At 41.6% G+C, this 21,773-nt stretch overlaps 1 protein-coding gene across 1 annotated transcript in view; it reads left to right on the top strand.

The window, feature by feature from the left end:
* The first annotated feature begins 3,284 nt into the window (after positions 1-3,284).
* The window catches only part of spag5 (sperm associated antigen 5), a 34,871-nt gene continuing 16,382 nt past the window's right edge, over positions 3,285-21,773 (top strand). Inside the window, exons 1-13 of the mRNA XM_084319333.1 lie at positions 3,285-3,469; positions 3,656-3,728; positions 3,862-3,993; positions 4,243-6,581; positions 6,726-6,909; positions 10,432-10,548; positions 10,665-10,757; positions 12,179-12,313; positions 15,689-15,808; positions 16,230-16,322; positions 17,179-17,313; positions 17,842-17,935; positions 18,025-18,172. Of these exons, the coding sequence (XP_084175459.1) occupies positions 3,690-3,728; positions 3,862-3,993; positions 4,243-6,581; positions 6,726-6,909; positions 10,432-10,548; positions 10,665-10,757; positions 12,179-12,313; positions 15,689-15,808; positions 16,230-16,322; positions 17,179-17,313; positions 17,842-17,935; positions 18,025-18,172 (3,629 nt within the window). The 5' untranslated portion in view covers positions 3,285-3,469; positions 3,656-3,689. The remainder of the gene's footprint in view (positions 3,470-3,655; positions 3,729-3,861; positions 3,994-4,242; positions 6,582-6,725; positions 6,910-10,431; positions 10,549-10,664; positions 10,758-12,178; positions 12,314-15,688; positions 15,809-16,229; positions 16,323-17,178; positions 17,314-17,841; positions 17,936-18,024; positions 18,173-21,773) is intronic.

Genomic DNA, 21,773 nt, shown 5'->3' with positions numbered 1-21,773 from the left:
GAAATGTGAATTCAAAACCACTCTCAAAGAGCACCTACGGGAGGCTGCAATTCGAAACTGGCCACCGTAAATATCCAAACCCCCCCCCTCCCATCCACCCCCTCCTAATGGACAGTCTCCTCCCCACCGTATGTATATATTTTCTCCCACCCACCCACCCCCTCCTAATGTACAATCTCCTCACCATCATATTTTTTTGTGAACAAATGATTTTTATTTTCCCTTTTTTAACATAAAACTAAACAAACAATACAGTAACAGTAAAACTCAATGATAAATCACAGGACAATGACAGAAATAATAATAACTAATGACAGTCCAGTAATTAAATCAAAATAAATGTAGATTAAAAGACATAAAAATAATAAATACAATACATGTGCTCTTGCTCGCTCTTCCTCTCTCTTTCCTTCCCCTTCTCCCCCTCCACCCCCCCCCCCCCCCCTCATGACCCCCTCTTGGGCTATACATCCACTATTCCATTTAACATCCGAAATTACAAGTTGATATGCTTCCCTTTATCTTCTCCACCACAGCCAACCAGATTGCTATGCTGGCTTCATTAACACCTAAAATTCGTGCAGTAGATATCTCTAGATAAATCACATCGAGATAGGTAAGAACCCACACCTTCCGGCACATTTTATCCGGTTGAATCCAGCGTGACGCTATCAACTTTTTGGCCCTCACCATCATATGTATATATTTTCTGTTAGGATCTCTGGGTAACAGTACTGTATATTTGCATATCGAATATGTCACAAATGTAACAGTACTATATACCTGTATGTCCCTATGTCATAATTGTCATGTATGTTGTGTATGTCATAAATGTCATTATGAATTGAAAATGGGGGACCCTGATGTAAACAAGACAAATGTCTTTCTCCGGTCTGCATCCCCTTAACAATTGTGTATTGAGCCGTACTGTATTGTACCCATTCTGCAATCTGTTAAATAAAGTTTTCATTCATTCATTCATTCATTAGTAATTGTATGTCATCCAATCTTTGGTCCATTTTTACTGTGACAATCCATCTTGCCATATTTCTAAAAGCACCGCTTCTAGACATAACTTTACATAACCGTTGGAAAATATGGGAATATGGTTAATTTCAAGAGCAATGACATGTTAACCAGTATGGTACAGAGTGAACGCATAGATTGCTATTGTAGCTTGGGCTGGGTGATACAGAGGGAAAAAAACAATATTCAGAAGGGCTTTTTTCCATATATATATATATAATTAAAATTTCAACTGTTATTTAAAATCGTGATTTTCTGAGGTTTCCCTCATTTACAGAAATGACGATATTACAAATACAGAACTGACACAAATAAAGCAGCAATATTCACAAAACAGTTACTGGTAGTCGCACAATGGTCATAGATCATACACTTAAACTCTTTAAAGGGAAGATACTTTTAATGGGTCTCATTCACCAAGGACTTACGACAAAAGGGGCTTTCTCTTAGGGCCATTTGAGACCTTTTTGGGACGATTTTGCGATTCACCAACCGACATTTAAAATTATAATCCAAACATTCTTTTTTATTTTTATTATGATTCATTGTGTATTTTTGCACTTTTTTATTTTACCCAAATAGAAAAGCTGAGTATTCATACAGTACATGTATGTTTGATGTTTTGACTAAATTATAATGAACATTGTAATGTTATTTATTGCTGTTTACATGATATATTTTACTAAAGATTATCAGCAAAGTTCTTGTGACAAGAACAAGTTACAGGTTGAAAAAACCCTCAGCTCGGAACTAGGCAGAATCTGCATATGGCTCGCTGATAACAAACTATCATTACACATGGGCAAAACAGAGTCCATTCTCTTCGGTTCAAATAACAAACTCAGCAAGACCGACGGCTTCTCAGTTACAGTGGGTGACAATATTGTCACAAGGAAAGATGAAATTACCTACCTGGGTTCCATCCTAGAGGCTAATCTCTCCTGTGACAAAATGGCATCCAATGTAATAAAAAAAGTCAACCAACGAACTCGATTCTTGTACCGGATCTCCTCTCTGGTAAACAAGAACACCCTGAAGACTCTGGCAGGAGCACTCATTCAGGGGTACTACGACTATGCTTGCACCTCATGGTACCAAAGCACCTCAAAGGCGCTAAAAACAAAATTACAAACATCTCAAAACAAACTGGTCAGACTACTGCTTGACCTTACTCCTAGAACCCACCTCACCCCTGCCCACTTTGACAACCTAGGATGGCTTAGAGTAGACGACAGAGTACAACAACTTGCAATGGGCCTGGTCTACAAGATACACTACACGACCAAGGTACCCATGTACATGTCAAAATACTTCCCAAAGGTCAGTGAATACCACGATCACAACACCAGAGGGAGCTCCACAAATCATGTTAAACCCAGATTCGGCTCAAATAAGGGACTAAACACGTTTCGCAATTATGCCACATCAATGTGGAACGCCCTACCCAAAGCTGTAAAGGAATGTGGATCACTACCCACTTTCAAAACCTCTCTCAAGGGACACCTACGGGAGACTGCAATTCAACACTGGCCCCTGTAAATATCCTAACCCAACCCCCTCCAATGTACAGTCATTTACCTAGTATGGTTTTGTCAATAGTTCAATGTACAATTTTGTTTGTTTGTACAGTGTCTCCTCCCCCCCCCCCCTCAATGTACAGTATTACTTGTTTATACAGTGTGCCCCCCGGCCCCCCCCCCCCAACCACCTCCAATGTAAATTACCCAGTATGGTTGTCAATATCCCAATGTACCCAACCCCCCCCACACAACCTCCTCCAATGTACAGTTTCTACGTCAAATGTATATACTCCCTTTTCTTGACTCCTTCTGTATCACAAACAGTACTGTATTTGCAAATCTGGTATGTCATAAATGTATAGATGTAGCAGTACTGACTATCTGTATGTCATGTATGTCATATATGTCCTGATGAATTGAAAATGGGGGACCCTGATGTAAACAAGACGAAAGTCTTTCTCTGGTCTGCATCCCCTTAACAATTGTGTGTATTGAGCTGTACTGTATTGTACCCATTCTACAATCTGTTAATAAAGTTTTCAATCAATCAATCAATCAATCAAAAGATAGTCAACAGCAGGGGGCAGTACATTCTAATTTCAACCGGAAAAGGTTCAGCTTTTTGAACCAATAGCAGGGCAGCATTTGTGTTTTGAACGAGAGGCGGTTTGACAGACTTAACGGTAGGATTGTTGTTTTGGACCTAATACAAGTTTGATATATAGTTATATATGGATATAGTTAACGCAGCAACTGGAATCGAAACGTTTCACATCTTAATGTTAGTGTTGTTAGCTAATTTTGAAAGCAAATGCACATTTTACTTCGTGACGTCTGTGTAATCTAACAGCCAATGCGACAACACATTTTCGATAGGCAAAATTGAGAAGACAAGCTTTCACTAACGTTACCCCGTCATCTCAGTAAGTAACCCAATAAGTATTTATTTGTACAAAATGTTGGTTGCCTAAAATACGTCAGATTAGCTTGTTAGTTGCGTCAGAGTCCGCTCCAAAACGGCATCATCAGCCAGTTTGAGATTTGACAGTGAAAAGCACAGGACATTTAATGACTACTACTAAAGCCTTTTGTTTTGTCTCAAATTGCAGGTGTAAAGCTAGTTTGTCTAGCATTCAAGGTTAAATGTTCTCAAGAAAGTCCAACTCAAATGGGGAAGACATGGTAAGAGTCCTGTATTGTATTGTACCCATTCTGCAATCTGTAATCAATCAATCTATCTTCTCTGTTATGGACACGATGACACAAACTGCCCAGTAATAACTGAGAAAGTACATTTTTGCTTCTCTTTCATTAGCTTTCCCCTACTAGATCTGGAGAGCGCACCCCTTTAAGAAGTGTCCAGAATGAAATGCTACATCACTCAAGTCCATCCTCCAGGCTCAAATCAAGACCACTGTCCACAAGCGATGTCCTCAAAATGACCATGGTAAGATTAGAGTACCACATTTAGGAGCCGTCTTATCGTCCCTGAGGCTCTGTGATAATGACTAGCTTATGATAAAATGATCATTCATTATGGGATTTTTGACATTGTTGATTGTACAGATGGCAAATGTATTCTACAAATACGATAATTATCGTACATCTGGCAACCCTGTTTGAGAGGCTCTGCCCTTTTGTTGACCTACTATGACTCTTTTCAGCACTCTTTCTCACCCTCTACTCTTTCCAACAGGGTGATATTCCTGTCTGCGATCCAGTCCCACATTTGCACTGGGCTCCACCAACTGAAGTAATAGACGCCACTTTTCCCAAGCCAGGTGACGAAGCTCCTACTCACGATGCAGCTACTCCCGAGACGGCTTGTGGACTTGGAGACATAACTTTAAAATCTTTCATCTGTACCGGTGGAGAAGTTGAGATTCCTGAGCCTTCCACGGTAGCAGAAGATACTATCAATCTACCCGAGGGTCAGCTTCCAAACAACACCTGTGATGGAGAAAAAACCTTCATCACTGACAGCATGATCAACCAGTCATGCGACGACCACATTGAGCATCCCTACTGTGATGCAGAACGGGACACTACCTCAGTTGATATCGACACCGGATCTCTCGACAAGGTTTCAAATACAAGGCCGGTGTCCGAGAGTGCGGATGATGATGCATGTGCGACAGAGGAGTCCCGAATTGTCCAGAGTGTCTGCAGTGGACAAGAGGATGTCACGTTAAAATCTTTTAATTGCTACGGGGCTGAGGTGGAAGTTTCAGAAGCCACCAGATTGTCGGAGGAGACGATCCCTCTACCCGAGGCGGAAGATTGGAGCCACTTACCAGACGAAGATGTATTTCCGAGCATTCTTATAGATGATGGTCATCAACAGTGCAGAGATGAACATGCAGATCACCCCTATTGTAACAATGGAAGTAACCTGGCTTCTTCTGGAACCCATTTCAGCCACACCTCTGAGAGTTCAACTGGTATTGAAAAACCCACCAGCGGACTAAGTGATGTTACTTTCAAATCATTTGTCTGCACCGGAGGTGAGGTTGAAGTTTCAGATGCCACCAAAATAGCAGATGAGACTGTTCCTCTACCGAGTGACCAGTTTGTGAGCACTTTTCTATGTGATGACCGTGTAAACCCAGGTATTGCATTGAGTGGCTCCAACTTGCAGCCCAGTTGTGACCACGCGGATCACCCTTATTTTAATATTGAAGATTCTGTATCTGCAAGTGGTGACCTTTCCTCTGTCAGTGAACCTTTACCTTGCAGACTTGTAGCTATGAATGAAGAAGAAAAAAGGAATCTGGCTTCAGCTGGTTGCCAGTCTGACAGGTGGGGAGATATAACATTCAGATCTTTCATCTGCACAGGAGGTGAAGTTGAACTTTCAGATGCAACCGGGCTGCCGGAGGTGACTACCCCTCTGCCCAAGGACCAGTCCCGGGCTTGCCTTCTCCCATGCAGCGACAGTGTGCATGCTAGCATCATGCAGGGTGAAATCGAAGATAATTCTCAACACCATTATTACCACGTGGAACACGATGGAGCTGTGTCCGGTATTGACCCACCAGCTATCGGTGAGCCATCAATGGTGACTACATCAGTAGAGTCGGTGAAAGATCTAGACGGCAACTGTGAAGTTGTCCAAGAATCCCTCAAGCAAGGTTCCTTACACACTGAAGATGGTGCAGTGCCTTCCATGCTTCAGGACACCGTTTCTTCTAACTGCGATGAGGTTGGGGCTTTAGGAAGGAGTTCCCCGCCTGTTGAAGTGCAGGAGGGGCTAGAATGCAACACTGATTTGCATTCCAGAGGAGAAGTGCTAGAGTCCAGTGGTGCAACAGACAGCGCCTTCGGTTCAACTGAGACCGGCCAGGTTCCTTCTATCTCTTTGGAAGAGTTGCCTGCTGAGAAGACGTTGGATGTTCTGACCGCTCTGCCAGAGTTTCCCTCCGTACCGAACACTGTGCAGTTTGAATTGCTCAGTCCAATTGTTAGAGGAGCCCCCATCGCCAGAATACGGGTCCGCAGGCAGTCTGCTTTGGCTCTGGCTTTAACTGACGATTCTGCTCTGGAGGGTGAAAAGAGCTTGGCGGCAGCTCTTAAACTGGACCCCAGTCTGCTCCCCCAGTTTGGACCCTTGGAGAGCACCATGCCTCTGCCCATGTTCAGTACTCCCTATACAGTACTCTGCACTAAATCCAATTACCAACCCCAGTCATCCCCGGTCAGAGTGACAGCCGCAGACGAGAGGCCCTGTGTCGTACCCCAGTGTGAAGTGGAGAATGCAGTTGTTGTTGATATCCCTATGATCCCCGACGGCCCCCTGCAGCAGCAGCTCCGGCAGATGGCTGAATTCCTCTTTGCAGCGGCGGGGAAGGTGGGTGCTGCTCCTGGCCCACTTCCCGTTGCTGCCGTTTCTACCACCCCCACAGAGCACCACAGTGTCTGTGTGGGCATCACACCTGTGAAACTGGTAGACCACAGCCTCAATACATCGGGACAGTTTGAGAGGAAGAGGGAGTTCTCCGTGGTCGACTCCTGCACTATGACCGACCCCCTATGGAGGTGAGTGTCGGCCATGACTCTGATATTTGATCATATGTTTATATTGCTTATTGTGAGAATTCGTGATTGAGTGCATGATGTGGGATTAACTTGAAATGTATATGATTGCACTGTTAACCTCTCGCTCTCTCAACCTGGTCTCAGTATACTCCCAGGCAGCCTGGAGAGTCTCTCCAAACAGGAGCTTGAAGAGAGGCTGAGGTCCAGCATGATCATGGTGGAGGCTCTGGTGCAGCAGCGGGCCACAGGGAGCTGCCCTACTGTGGGCCCTGCACCCTCGAACCTCAGGGACGCACTGGTACAGACGGACCACACTGAACTCGACCAGGTAGGATACCAAATGTCGTTTAAAGGGCCCCTATCTTATAAATGGCCTTTTTCAGTGGTTTGCATTGTTTTCTAGCAATGTGGGGTTGTACCAACACTGACTAGGTGTGAAATTCTCTTCAGGTGCATTCCTCCAGTTCAGCTGAGACAAGATCCTCCCCCACTAAACCAAGCCATTCTGAATTTACGTCAATCTGACATGTAAGAATAGTGATCTGCGTAACCTCAGCTCCTTCTGTGGTTGTAGCCACCGCCCACAATCAACAATTCGAGGAAGTTAGTGTAACATTGAAGTTATGACCAAAACGGAGCGAGTGGAAATAATGCGGAAGCGGTTTCCCTGTCAGACACTTGCACTTCCCCAAAAGAGAGAAAAAGAGAGAGGGAGGGAGAGAGGGAGAGGCTCATACGCTGCGAGTCTCTGAGCGATCTCTCCTCAGCTCTCTCCCCCTGCTTTTTACACACACTCACGACTCGAGCACACACGCGCGTCGCGCTCTGTGCTCTCGTCTCTCTCTCTCTCTCTCTCTCTGTCTCTACCTCTCTCCCTCTCTCTCTCTCTTCCCCAAAGGTATCTTGCCAGTGCAGGTGGGTGACTGTCACTCAAAGCGCATTGCGAGTATGGACGGAGCCCAGCCAAAAACAGTTTGGATTTTGTAAGGGTAGAAAGTGGTGCACCAAAGTACTTGATTAAATACAAAACAATGAATTTTATTGAAAAAAAAACATACAGATGTGTTCCATAGACTCTCAGGAATTGTGTAAAATTGCCCAAATAGTGAAAGAAATAGCTAAATACTTCCCCTTTAACAATCTGTGATAAATTTTTTTTACTACCGGTATATGGGTGTGGGGTATAATTATACATTCCTATTTAAAACTCGGATTCATCTGTTGTCTAGTGTTCGTCCTTGTGTCAAGAGCTCAGTTAATCACCTATAGAATGACTGTCTCCATTCCAGTGTTGTATTTTTGGTGGTGGGGCTAACCATTTATTTATGTTTTGATCATTGGTTGGACCTTTAGTGTCATTCTACAAAGTTCAGCATTAAGAAGATGATAAAAAAAACAAAAAAAAACATTGTAGACCAATTAGATAAGTTTTGACACACTAGGCACTTAAAATAAAAATATCTGTGTATGGGAAATTAAAAGTTAACAGTATAATGACGTTGATTAAAGGTGCTGTAAGTGATATTAAAAAATAAGTGGTCTACATCCTAAAATAATAGCTCTACACTCTGACAGCCGTCACTGATATAGAGTGTCTGGTCAGTAACATGTGTCTTCCTGTCCCTCTGCAGTAAACAGAAAATACATTTTCTGGAATCCAGCTCCCACCTTATCAGACGAGAGAACTCCACACTGCAAAAAGGGTCAAAACCATTTAAATAATCTTGAAATTATTAATATTGAAAGATTTCTTGAAATAAGTAAAAACAATTCTCTCTCCTGGGAGGGACTGGGAGACCCATGTTACTGACCAAACACTGCATCAGTGATGGCTGTCAGAATGTAGAGCTATTTAACACTTATCTTAACAAAATAATTCCACTTACAGCACATTAACGTGAAGTTTGTGGTAAAGAGTTGATCCCTCTATTACACAGTAGGACTCCCTAAAAGCCAGGACTCTCTTAAACTCCCATTGGACGAGGTACATTGACCAGTACATGAGATGCCTGATTTTTTGTGATCCCTTTTCATATGGTCCCTCTCCACTGCTCGGAGGTTGTGCCAGGCTGTCTGTGCTCGGTACAAACACTAGAGGCTCCATACAGAGTGTCTGTGGGTTCTCTTAACTCTCAGGCATTGAAATGGGAATACACAATTTTACAATTTGTAAAAATAAAATAAAAAAGCCGCTTACAGATTGGCACATGCACACACATTTGAAGGCTTTATTTTAATCCACGAGATCAAGGTATAAACACGTAGGATTCAAATAGGATCGACATGGTTTGAGGTCACTTAAGATTACAAATGGAATCTTCTCCATCACACATCCTAGCAAACAATTACAGAATCTAAACTCACAAGACACTCACTCACACACGCGCACACACAAAATCTCTTAATGCATTCACACTCTGTTTCTCCCTCTTCTCGGCACAGACTATGACGTATATCATGGCATACTTACCTTACGTAGACAGTCAGGCAGGGCTGTACGTTAACTTTTTTTGCACATAGCATTGGTGCTACAGAGGTTGATAGTTTTGTAGCACAGGCAAATCTTGTAGCATGAGTATAAAACGTATCTAAAATCTCTTAAAACAACCACATGTAGTACAGTTCATGACTTAAATAGGTATGTGACTGGCAAAGGACATGAATCTTGCATACAGGGCACACAAAATCCAAACCATAACAAGAAATGTTTTCAGACAAACATTTTCTCTTTATTTGCCCATAACGGTAAATTGCAGGGACATAACAACTGTATACAAGACATCAATATGTTACGCTTCAAATTAGCTTGTAGTACTCCTTGAATGAGATCATCAAACACACACCATTGCATTAATCAGGAGTACAAGGAACTCTGCACACCTTTGTTTCACAATGAAAAGTGCTTTATCATTTTTTTAAATTATTATTGTAAATAACCCCATGAAAGGTTTATTATTTTTATGGGTAATTACCTGCTTCATATTTGTGATGTTACTGGTTTCAGTGTGTGCCTAAAGTGATCAATGTGTTGGGCGGTTTATAGAGATCTACGGTATGCCAATTCATGTTTACGTATATCCAGGACTTTTATTATAAGAATTGATAAGAGGCCTACTAAGGTATGTGTATATGTGACCTTTATTTTGAAAACCGTGTTGCAGTGTTGCGATGCAACAGTGTTTAGGTTTCACATTATTTGTTAGAAGTGTCCGTGTCCCCGTCAATCATCACTGCCAGTGCCAGGTGGTCCGACTTAATTTCATCGGCTATGGTCTCTTATCATCTCTCCACATCGGATGTGGTTGTCATAAGATGGACTGATATCCACTCCGTTCTTCTTGCAGAGCAAAATTAGCGACTTAAACTTATTGAAAGGAAGTTCTTCTTTGGCGATGCAATAGGCCACATTCATCTTCACTTCAGAGATTCGTTTAGATTGTTTGCTAGGAATTATGGGATTTGGTGTTGGATGTATGGACTCTATGGGGACATGGTCTTTAATCGCACGATAGACTACAACTACAAAGTAGAATAGCGTGGCCCAGGCCCATCGATTCACTTCACACGCACGCAGTAAATTCATTCATCGCACACACTGATTTTTTTCATAGCACGGGCGACATCGCACTGTACAGGTATACCGTATACTGCACCTGTGTATACTTACTTACACACTCTGAGTATATATTTAGATTCTAGTGTTTATTGTAACTATATTTATTGTAATTTATTTAGTTTATTTAACACTTATTTGAACAAAAAAATACCACTTACAGCACCTTGAATGCAATCATACTGTTCCTTCATTCGAGTTGTCAAAATGAATGTTGTTTTTTGTTGTTTTTGTCAGACGACAACATACAGGGACCTTTATTTGACGGCTTTGGAAACCATTGATGAGTTGGAGCTGGACCAGAAATCTCTACGGAACCTGATCCAGTGCATGCAGGACACCAGGGCCACTATGGTGAGCACTGCACGTCTTCTACGAGACAGATTCTTCACGATGGTTCAGACGTTGTATGAAATACCACATTCTGCAGGGTTATGTTTTCTGTTCAATGTTCAATTTTGTGTCAACAGACTACCTTGAGGTTTGACACAGACTCGACTCTTTCCAACATGAAGCAGATGGTAGACATGGTCAGAGAGGAGCAAGATAGCCTCGTTAACCAGGTACAAATGTCTTATTGATGTCTCTTGCTGCCAATGTGTCCTTTATCCCCTAAATTTGTCTCATTAACCATTAGACATGATGTAGCCTTGTTTGTATACCAGGGTTGAGGTCACTGGTAACATGCAAAAATATCCAACATGTGAAATGGCTGTTTATGCACCATCTCCATATTTGCGAATTATTGTTATTTGTCGTTTATTTGATAGAGAATTAATTCCCAATAGGTTGGTTAGTACAACCTTTTTGTGCCACAAGTAGGAGACCAAAATCTAAATTGATAATGAGTTGACTACAACAATTCTTTCTACTGCAGCTATTTCATACATTCATTCATCTAGCTATTGTGTACAGTCAAAGCTACATTCAGAGGAGCTCACTCTGTCTATACCAGTCCCTTTAAATCACCTCTTAACACAATCGCGGCCATGGGATGAGTCTAATTAATGTCAAGAGGACCGGGAAATGTAAACAAACGTGGGGCTGTTTGTAGAGCTAAATCTATACTTTATAGTATTGCTATCTGTCCATAAACCGTCCCTTCAAAATGGCTTAAAGAAAAAAAAAATCATCAATAGGTTCTCATTTTATAGCGCCGTGAATATAAGCGTTAAAGGGGATTTGGTCTAGTATATTTTCTGGAAGGCTAGATATAGGGCTAATAGCTGCTAACGTTATATCCAATGGCATTTCCGTTTTACAGATGCTACAGAAATAACTCAAACTGCATATGATTGGCACGATCCCAAAGCATGTATGCATGAAAGGGGGGGGGGGGGGGGGGGGACGTCGTTTCTGATTATCGATTACCAATAACCGCATTAGCCTCATTGGCCGAACGCCTGGTTGAGTATCATAATAATGCCCGATTGGGCTGTACTTTACGTGAAAAAGATCTTACCGTGGTCCGGTGGGATGTCCCCGAGCATTTCCCCGTTATCAATCGCCATCTGGTAGATCGATATGTCCATTGGCTGATGATAAATCCCCTTATTGCATGGTGAGATCTGCGATCCAAAACGTAATCCAAGCTACAGGCTACACATCTAGAATCCTGCTAACTGAAATCTCCATTGAAAGTAAAAAAAAAAGACTGATCCGTTCAGCCACAGGGCACACTGCATTATCGCGATAGCGCCCCTAAGAGGATCTGGCCGGTATTGCACCTTGTCGAATTCATAGAGTAGGGTAAATCTGCAGTGCCGCTCGGCGACCTTGAATAGGTTATTAAAATGGAATAAAAGCAATAACAATTTGCCACGGATTTATCCGTGCCTCTGTCCACAACGCATGGATTCGAAACACGGATTTATACGTGGCCCGTCCCGAATGTGTTAACAACCCCTTTTACACAAAGCCTTTTTAAAGATCTTGTTTTTCTTGTTAACCACTTCTGTTCCTCCCTTTGCCTTTTTTTGTTTAGTATGACCAGATGAAGTCCTTCCATCTGAAGTTCAAGGAGACCCAGGCTAGGATGGTGCAGAAGGTTAAAGATTCTCTCCAACAGAGAGAAGACATGAGGGAACAGATGGAGGAGGCCTTGACAGCCAAGCAGGCAGTAAGCATGCAGCATTTAAACCTCCCTTGACGACAACCTTTACTCTGAAAATCCATGTTATTTTTGTTACCTGCCTGATCATCCTGGTTGGACCTTTGAATTGCCCCTCTGAGATTTCTTCAATAATTCTTTCTGCTATTAACCTCTTAAGCCCAATCTATTTCACATCACAAATGGATCAATACAGTCTGTATTAACGTTTTGAACGGGATATGATGTGCTGCCAACGCATTAAACCTATGGAGTCGCTCACCTTGTTTGCAGGGCTATAACTATTTAAATATTATAGCTATATATGCAATACTATGGCCCATTTGGCATCGAGTATCTATCGTTCAAGATGTGAAAAAGGAATATTTTTTCCATCCATACATTCCCGTTTTATACCGTGGTGAATATAAGTGGATTTTGAGCGGTATAATTAGATAATTCCTGGAAGGCCAGTAATAGGCCACGACGCATATTATACTTAATCCATTGGCATTTCGTCCCTATACACGCTACAATAAAAAATTCAAATGTATATGATCAGTATATTATGTTCCATCATGCATGCATGAAAGGGGGGTTTCTGATTAATTGATTGTCAATAACGGCATTCGTTAGTACAACAGCATACGCTGATGAGGGCGATGGCTATGAAAAAAATGCACAACCAAGCTGAAATTGACGTTAAATTGCTCTTACCTGTGGCCGGTGAGATTACAAAAAGAATATTCCAATTATTTGATTGCCATCTGCTAGATCGTATGTCCATTTGGCCCACGCCATAACCCCCCACAGCATAATGAATCTGGCGTCCCGAAAGCGATTCAATGCGATCGGGTATACCCCCTGGTCCACGTTACTCAAATACAAAAAAAAATAGCTTTTCATTTATCTATTTATTTAACTGTATTAAACAATATAAAACGAATTGGCCATAATTGACTGAGCAAACTAATGCTTACTGTTGTAACCTACTAATAACACTTACCGGTAAGTAAATCTGAAGATTATTATATAGCAGATGCCTTGGAGGATAAGTCGTGGACAACTGTAGCGTGTGCTTGTTTATACATAACCCCTTTCATGACTGATGCTTGAATACAGGGGCAGGGCTTGCATCACAGTCATGAAAGGGGAGCCCTAGTTTATACAGAGCTGGTGGTATGACTTGCTGGCTGAAATACGGAATGAATGAATGAAAAACTTTATTTAACAGATTGCAGAATGTGTACAATACAGTACGGCTCAATACACACAATTGTTAAGGGGATGCAGACCAGAGAAAGACGTTTGTCTTGTTTACATCAGGGTCCCCCTAATGACGAGAGGGAACTAGGTAGTGGGCTATATTACTTTTTACATGTGCTTAAACCCAGTGTTCTCGACAACGGAGTATGGTCGCAGATCTGCTGCTATAAAAACACATATGGCGTTTGTTATTGCTTTGGCCTGGTGTGAATTAATAGCGAGATTCTGCTTGAATGCAACGGATTGCAACGGGGAGCTGGGTTTGCACTAGGATATGTTTCTTCCGTGTACCAGACAGTGATATTCACATTCGGGTGATGCCGTTTCAAATGCGTGATAAAGTTCGCAATAAAGTTGAACAATAACTGGCTTGTCAGTTAGTATTGACTCGCCATACTAAGGCTAATATGCTATGCTGAATTACAGCTCTCGTTCAGTGTAGCTGCGCGCTGCGTGGAATGAACAAACAACATCCGGTTAGTTGTGCACGTTATATTAGGGCCGGGGGGATTTAAGTTCAGCAAAAAAAGGTTCCATACCGTTGCAATCGCTCGGTGCACAGCCCGTACTGTACCGGAGGACCACATTGAGGCGGTACAGTACGTATCCGCGTACCGTTACACCCCTAACGTATATATACTTGGTTGGCGTTATTCGATAACCCTAACCCTATCAAAACAGCAGTCAGTGTATATTTTCAGCACTACGTTTGTTTAGAAAATAAAAAATCTCAGTGCATTGCATCAGAAACCGGATGATTTAGACATGGCGAGACATGGCTGCGTCATGAAATTGTTGTAGTCCTAAGAAAGAGGAGACCCCAGGGCTTTCGATGGATGTTGAATTTTCATAAAACTACACTACCCAGCTCACACCAGTCGCAGTCAAAGCCACGTGATTGACGTGAAAAATAAATATTGACCTGAAAATCGTGATTATATCTCACGGTTCAAACAAACCTGAACATTATTGCCATAAAATACAACGTCTATTGTTTCTTTATCTTTCTGTGAACGTCTAGGAAAAAAAACACATTATACAAAAGTAACTGTACTTACAGTAGATTTCATTCACTGTCTTTGCTGCCCTGTAACGGGCGCCTGGTGGTACTAAATCCAGATTTAACTCTGCCATTGGAAAGGAGATTTGGGCCGATCCATAGATGTATGACTTGCCCATAAAAAGGTAATTTATAGGCCTGATATTCTATATTCATATTTCAAATTGCGTGTGTCCAGATGGCAAAATTCTGTACTGTATCTACAAAAAAACCTGTAAATCATCTGCCCTTTTTTCATTTGCTTAGATGTTTTGTTTTGTACACTTGATCTCAAGAAGTGAATTTTTTCACTTTTGGTCAATGTTAGCAAAGATGGGGGGGGGGGGGAAACGAATAATAATAATAATAATGGATATTCTCCTTTTGGTTCATTACAATTTACTCAAGCATAGTAACAGACACAATATTAGTGGGAATACATTCCATGAGGTCCATAGATGTCCCTAGATACCAAGAACATGCAAATGGACCTTGTAGAAGTGGAGCAATCTTCCATTTACTTCGGTATGTACTTTTAGGCAAATCTTCTGAAACTATGGCTTAAGAGGTTAAGTTTTGGTGCGAGGTTTTTATTATATTCACTGAGAGTTAAAGGTATAACCTGTAATGCCGCCAAACAGCGACCTCTAGGCAAAAGAGCCCCGCTTGGTATTGGTTTACTTTTTTGTTTTGGTCTGACGTGTGGGTTGGAGTTTAGTAACTTAGTAAAATCATACTGTGGATTTCTCCAGACCCCTCTTGGCAGAGCCTGAGGTGTGGCCAGCAGTAGCAAACCCCCCCTATACCCACTGAAATGCAATTCACACATCAAACAAAAACTGTAAACAAAGCACAGTACCATGTTGTCATATTTTGCCTAAAGGTCACTGTTTGAAGAAATTATAGATTCTACCTTTATGGTAAGGGGGTGTTGTTTCCATCGTGCCTTTGAAGCCAGTTGAAGCATGTAATTGTGATAAATGGAGCGTACAAATTCATTGTGAGCAAAGCTTTTTGTTCCAGTTTTAGAAACTTCCAGACACTGAAAATGACCTAAATAATGTGTGTCGTCCTGCCTGATTTATTTGATTGATTTCCAGGCCTTCAGTGTGACAGAACAGTTGAGAGTGCACTGTGACGAGCAAATCTCTAACCTGGAGGAGAGTGTGGGCTCTCACCAGGAACTCATGACTGCCCTGACCAGGGCCTACCCAGAACAGGTGTTGATACATGTCTATGTGTTAATTTTGTTAATATTATTATGTTTTGACTCATATTTCATATTCTTGCATGTTTCAAGTATATAAGACAACTCTGATAATAAAACAACCTCTGATCAAAATATACCCGTAATAACAACATGATTAATAAAACGAGGTATGCTTATATTCTAAAGTGAAAAACTGAACCATAATGTTATATTTCAATTAGATTCTGCCTCATTGATCACCATGATCTTAAAGCTATAACTCCTCCTCAGTCCTTGGTTAACCTGGCCTACTTTTAACCCTCTTAAACCCAATGATGTGCCAGTGGATCATCTGACATTAACGTTAAAGTCCCTGGATCTAACTTTCTGCAACAATCCTCATCTGATATTCCGGCCAATACTGTAATTCAGTGTTTTGTATCCTGGTATAGGTTTCCTTGAACAAGGCCTATGTGGAAACTCTCAACTCAGCATCTGAACTTCTGACCAGAACCCTGAGTGATCAGGCATGTTTAGCGGAAGAGGTAAGGTCACCTTACTATTCCTTCATTTTGTTGTTACATTTAGTCATTTAGCTGACTCTTTTATCCAAAGCAACTTACAAGTTCTGTACAACAAGTCAGCAGGAAGGGTACAACTCTGGCAGCTAAGGGTAAGGAACATTGTTTGTCAAACAGTGTTGAACTTGAGTGCTACAGACTTGAGTGCATAGTAGGTAGTAATATAGGCAAGGTAGATTCCTTAGTAGCAGAGTTGATACTAGTAAAAGACAATACAAAGGTTAGTATATTTATTTTTTCATTTCAGATATTGATTGAAGAAATGTTTTTTATATGTGGTAGTTGCATTTAAAAAATAAAAAGGTCAACACTAGCATCATGGAGCATAAAAGGCTGTGGTATCTGTATACATACAAATATCATGTGACCACCCTATAACGGATTAACCAAATTCACAAATCAAGTATCGTCATTAAAGAGTAATTACACATTAATATTTAATACAATTAATTAAGTAATCATTTTACTACCCTAGTGGTTGATATTTTTACCATGCTGTACACTCTGTCCCACACCAATCTGTGATGTCAGAGTAGCTGTTACACTTTAAAGGTGCTATAGATGACATTCAGCTATTGAGACTTCCGGTTTGAGAGGTAAACTATTATCTTTGGACACAACTAAATGTTTTAAATGATTAATTTACAATCATAATATTTTATTTGTGGGAAAGTGATTTATTTTTACTCCACACCTTTCTAAAAGCACATTTCTTATTTTTACAATATCAACAATGAAAGTATACCTGAACTGACTAATCTTCCCTTTTTAAAGAAAAGAACAGTTGAAACGCCTGTTGCATGTTATGTCACCTGGACAGCTCCAAGCAGTCCGGAGCCTTCTGGACCGGACCTTTCCCATGCTGATGAAGCTGAAGGAGAAGGCAGCCGCTGCCCTGAGAGAGAGAGACCAACATATGTCTGACAGAGACCAAGCTGTAGAGGAGAGAGATCAGGTCGGTCTCTGAGCAGCACCTCAGGAGCATTTGGGGCACTTTCCTCAAGGGCACTAGTTGCATGGGAGGGGAGAGAGTCGCCAAAATCAACATGTTTCTCCCTCTAGGGGTCATGCATTTTCACAGCAAATTTTGTGACTGTACAGCTTGGGGATGGGTCATAAAAAAAACAAATAATTGTTTGCTGAGATCTACGTCTTTTTTTAATGTGCAGGTTATTGAGAATTTCATTGGTCGGACTGTGTTAACTGCTATTTTAAATGTCAGCCACTAGGAGGGAGTGTTGTGTTGTGTGAAGTTTTCTAAGGAACCCTTGTCATCAGGGTTGGGAAAGCCTGCTTTATGCATTTCACGTAATTGTGTTTTTATTAACAATTTTATTAATAAAAAAAAAAAGCTGTGTTGCTGTTGAAGTGTAGCAGTAAAGGAAAGGATTTTGAGTGCATAATCAGGTGTTTTCTCTCATTGGAATGTTGCTCAGCCAATCACAATGTAAGATCTGAACTAACTGTGGCATGTACACAACAGATCCAGGAGGAGCTGAACGAAAGTAATTTGAATCTCCATGATGCCGAACAACAGATTGGGGACTTGAATCTACAAATGACCATCCTTAACTCAGGTAAGATGGAAACAAAAAACAATGATTAAAAAGAGCTCTCCTTACTTATTCCTTCCTTGATATTCCCTTTTTCCGCTCCTTTACGTCAGAGATGGGTGTGTTTCGTGAGAAGCTCAGTGGGCGAGCGGTGGAGCGAGCTCAGCTGGAGAGGAAGGTGACTGAGCTCTCTGCCACAATTTCTTCCACCATGGCCTCCTACGCCTTCCTGGAGCAGGCCCTCAACACTGAGAGTACCAAGTAAGATCAGCATAACAGTGGAGCCTCTGATGCTGATGGCTACAGACAGGGTTTCCTCTTGCTTAGAGGGAGGCTCAGGTGGTAACACTACCATTCTGGTGGGCTCAGACAGGTGGTAACACTACCATTATGGTGGGCTCAGACAAGTGGTAACACTACCATTCTGGTGGGCTCAGGTGGTAACACTACCATTCTGGTGGGCTCAGGTGTTAACACTACCATTCTGGTGGGCTCAGGGGTGGCATGTTCAAGACTCGTGTCCAAATTTACTACGGAAGACAATGGAAAAATCGGGACAGGAAAAGGTCACTGAAATATCATCAATCTGTACTTTCACTTATACTGACAGGAGGGTGATTATTTATATAGTATATTATATATATTACATTTATATTTTAATATTTACCGCATACAGTATATATATCCATATTTGTCTGAATATACCTGCATATAACCCCTCTATATACTTACCGTACTTATAATACACCTGCATATAACCCATAGCTCTATATGATGGCATGTACAATAATGCTGTGTATACCTTAATGGGTTATTTTATTCTATGGGTTATGGGTTATTTTATTCTGAATGAATGAATAGTTTTATTTTCGGTCTTTGTTTACAGATAAATCAAAAACACACATGTGGACTTTCAAAAGGAAAAGAAAAAAAGAAAAAAATCACAAATGTACATATTCAAAGTAAGCTCACACACACAATCCAAACTCAATGCCTATCCTTTACAATTCTTAAAAACTAAATATACTTTAATATAAGAGACAATTTTAAAATATGCTGCAAAATATAATTTTTTTAAATCTCCCCTGAGAGGTACACAACTTCAACCCGTCACTAAGACTATTCCACAATTGAACTTCCAAAATTGAAACACATCTAGCTTTTACTTTAGTTCTTACCTTTTTATATGTTTTAAGAATACACAACCCTCTTAAATTATACTTTCCTTCTCTTGGTTGAAAGAGACATTGAATACAAGCTGGTAGGTTCTTACTCTTAGCACGAAAAATTATCTCCAAGGATTTTATGTAAACCATATCTACACATTTTAATGTGCAGGACTTTATGAATAATGGATTTGTCGATTCAAGATAACTAGCTTTATTTATTATTCTAACCATTATTCTCACATTTACCGTACTGTATATCCATCCTTACCTGCACATAGTCCTTTTACATATCTGTAGATACTAGGGCTGCCGCGGTATTGATTTTTTCCTTACCGCACAAATTAGTGAAGCCATTGAAACCGTCGCGGTAACCACATTTTTTTAATTTTTTTTTTATGTACCGGTAATGTTAAAATAAACTTTTCGAATGCATTTATTTCTGTGGTAGTCTATTCTTTATAGCCTCTAGTCTAACGTTAAATGTCTATCTTTATTCCAGTGTTGTCATTAAAGAGAATTACTTTGCAGCAGGAATGTTGGTTGAAAACAGCTGGCTGTTCAGCCTGTTCTTGAAACTGCTGGTCGCGAGTCCGACTCGCGGTCAGTGGTGCGTTATTGAAATCATCTGGGGTGACACGCACCACGTGCACGCGCGCTCCCGCGAATGCGCATTTAATGTCCCCTCGCTAGGGCACAGACTAAAGACAGTGCCTAATTGCCTCTACGAATGGAATGTAACACGTCTTCACAACAAGTTAGGTGTGAATGTGTCTGAGAACGTATTTAACACACCTGACGACCGGCGCTATTGATATGCAAATAGCGAGTACTTATCATGGGGTGGCACACCGTGCTACCCCGTCCCATGAACAACGCATGCCTGCTCGCGGTAGCTAACGTTAACCAAACGCTTGGTTCAATAACCAACTAGGAATTAATTGACTGTCCTATCTATCTGCATAACAGATAATAACGTCATGGAATCATTTGTTCAACCCAGTGGCCAGCGAATTAACACCAGCTAAAGCAACTGCGCTCAGCACACACACGCACGCACACACACACACACACACAATATGGCATATCTACTGCTCCAGAACTGACCTGTCCTCGCTAACCGTGACCACTCCGTCTTCTCTCGGGATCAAAACGGCAGCATTTACGGCATCCGAATGCCCTTCGATTGGGTTTTGCTACAAGATCCATGTTTTTAGCAGATTCAAAGCGAAAACTTTCCGTAGCAGCAAAACAAGTTCTGGGGTTCAATCAGAATGTTAACTGCGCAACTGCGAGTGGAAACTTTCGAACACATGGCGTGAAGAAAATAGGCTATACACAACTATAATAATTATTATTATTATAAAAAATAAAATAAAATAAAAAACAGCCGGTGATGCGGTAATCAGCTTGACTCTGCGGTGGGCGTGACGTGAACACGATAATGCTGTAACCGCGGCAGCCCTAGTAGATACTATATCTATATCTGTACATATCCTACTCTTACTAGTTACACTGCTGGCCAGTAATAATAATAATCTTCATTTATATAGCACCTTTCATACACGGAGTGCAACTCAAAGTGCTTAACAGAGACACGTCTTCTTTAAACAAGTCAAGAAGAAAAAACAAGAATACCATAAGGTCCAAAAAATTATAATAAAATCAAAATAAATTATAAATGCATGCATGCAACACTCCCAGACATACCCCACGCGAAGGTAAGGAAAAACTCACTAAAACCTAACAATAGGAAAAAATGCACCACAGGCAATGTGGAGGAGAGAAACCTTAGAAGGGCCAATTCAAGGGGGGATCTCCCTTCTTAGATGTCGGTGATATTAGTGTTGCATGTTGCATTAAAAACAGGCGAACAGTTGGTAAGCATGCACCCATGTGTGTAGTGAAACACAGATGAGTGCATGCGATAGCAACTGAACATTTTGAAAAATTAAATATAGAGCTGATAGTGATAACAACTGAACATTTTATAAGATTAAAGATAGAACTGATAGCGGCTCTAGTTGAGGCACAGGGGTGCGTCCTCCCGGGACGTTCTACACTCTGGTCATCACTCCGAGACAACCGAAGACAGGGAGACAGGGGGCGACGCAGAGGGGGGTCGCATCCTGGGTGGGTGTCATCACGGGACGTCCAACACTCCAGTCATCACTCCGGCCGGAGATAGGGAGACAGGGGGGCACGCAGAGGGGGGTCGCATCCTGGGTGGGTGTCATCACGGGACGTCCAGCACTCCAGTCATCACTCCGTCCGGAGATAGGGAGACAGGGGGGCACGCAGAGGGGGATCGCATCCTGGGTGGGTGTCATCACGGGACGTCCAGCACTCCGGTCATCACTCCAGGACAGCCACTTACAGGGAGACAGGGAGACGGGAAAGGCGTTAGACTCACCTCCTTGTAGGTGAGTGACACTGCTGGCCCGATGAGACTGACCGCGCAGCATGTCAGGGACAGAGAGTACAGATATGAGAGGCCTTCTGTACGTTTTGAGGGGTTGTTTCCTTATAGGTGAGTGACAGTGCTGGCTTGGGAAACCCGACCACGCAGCATGTCAAAGTCACAGAAACAAATGAATTTTTTTTTAATTGGGATTTTAAAATCAGCTAAAAGCAAGAGTATAAAAATAGGTCTTGAGCTGTGCTTCACACAAGCTATCCACAGAGGCTGCCTGTTT

The sequence above is a fragment of the Notolepis coatsorum genome (assembly GCF_963971535.1).
Source record: "Notolepis coatsorum genome assembly, chromosome: 7".
Classification (NCBI taxonomy): Eukaryota; Metazoa; Chordata; class Actinopteri; order Aulopiformes; family Paralepididae; genus Notolepis; species Notolepis coatsorum.
Note: the sequence above shows the minus strand (reverse complement) of the source record. Positions and strands in the feature narration are given on the sequence as shown.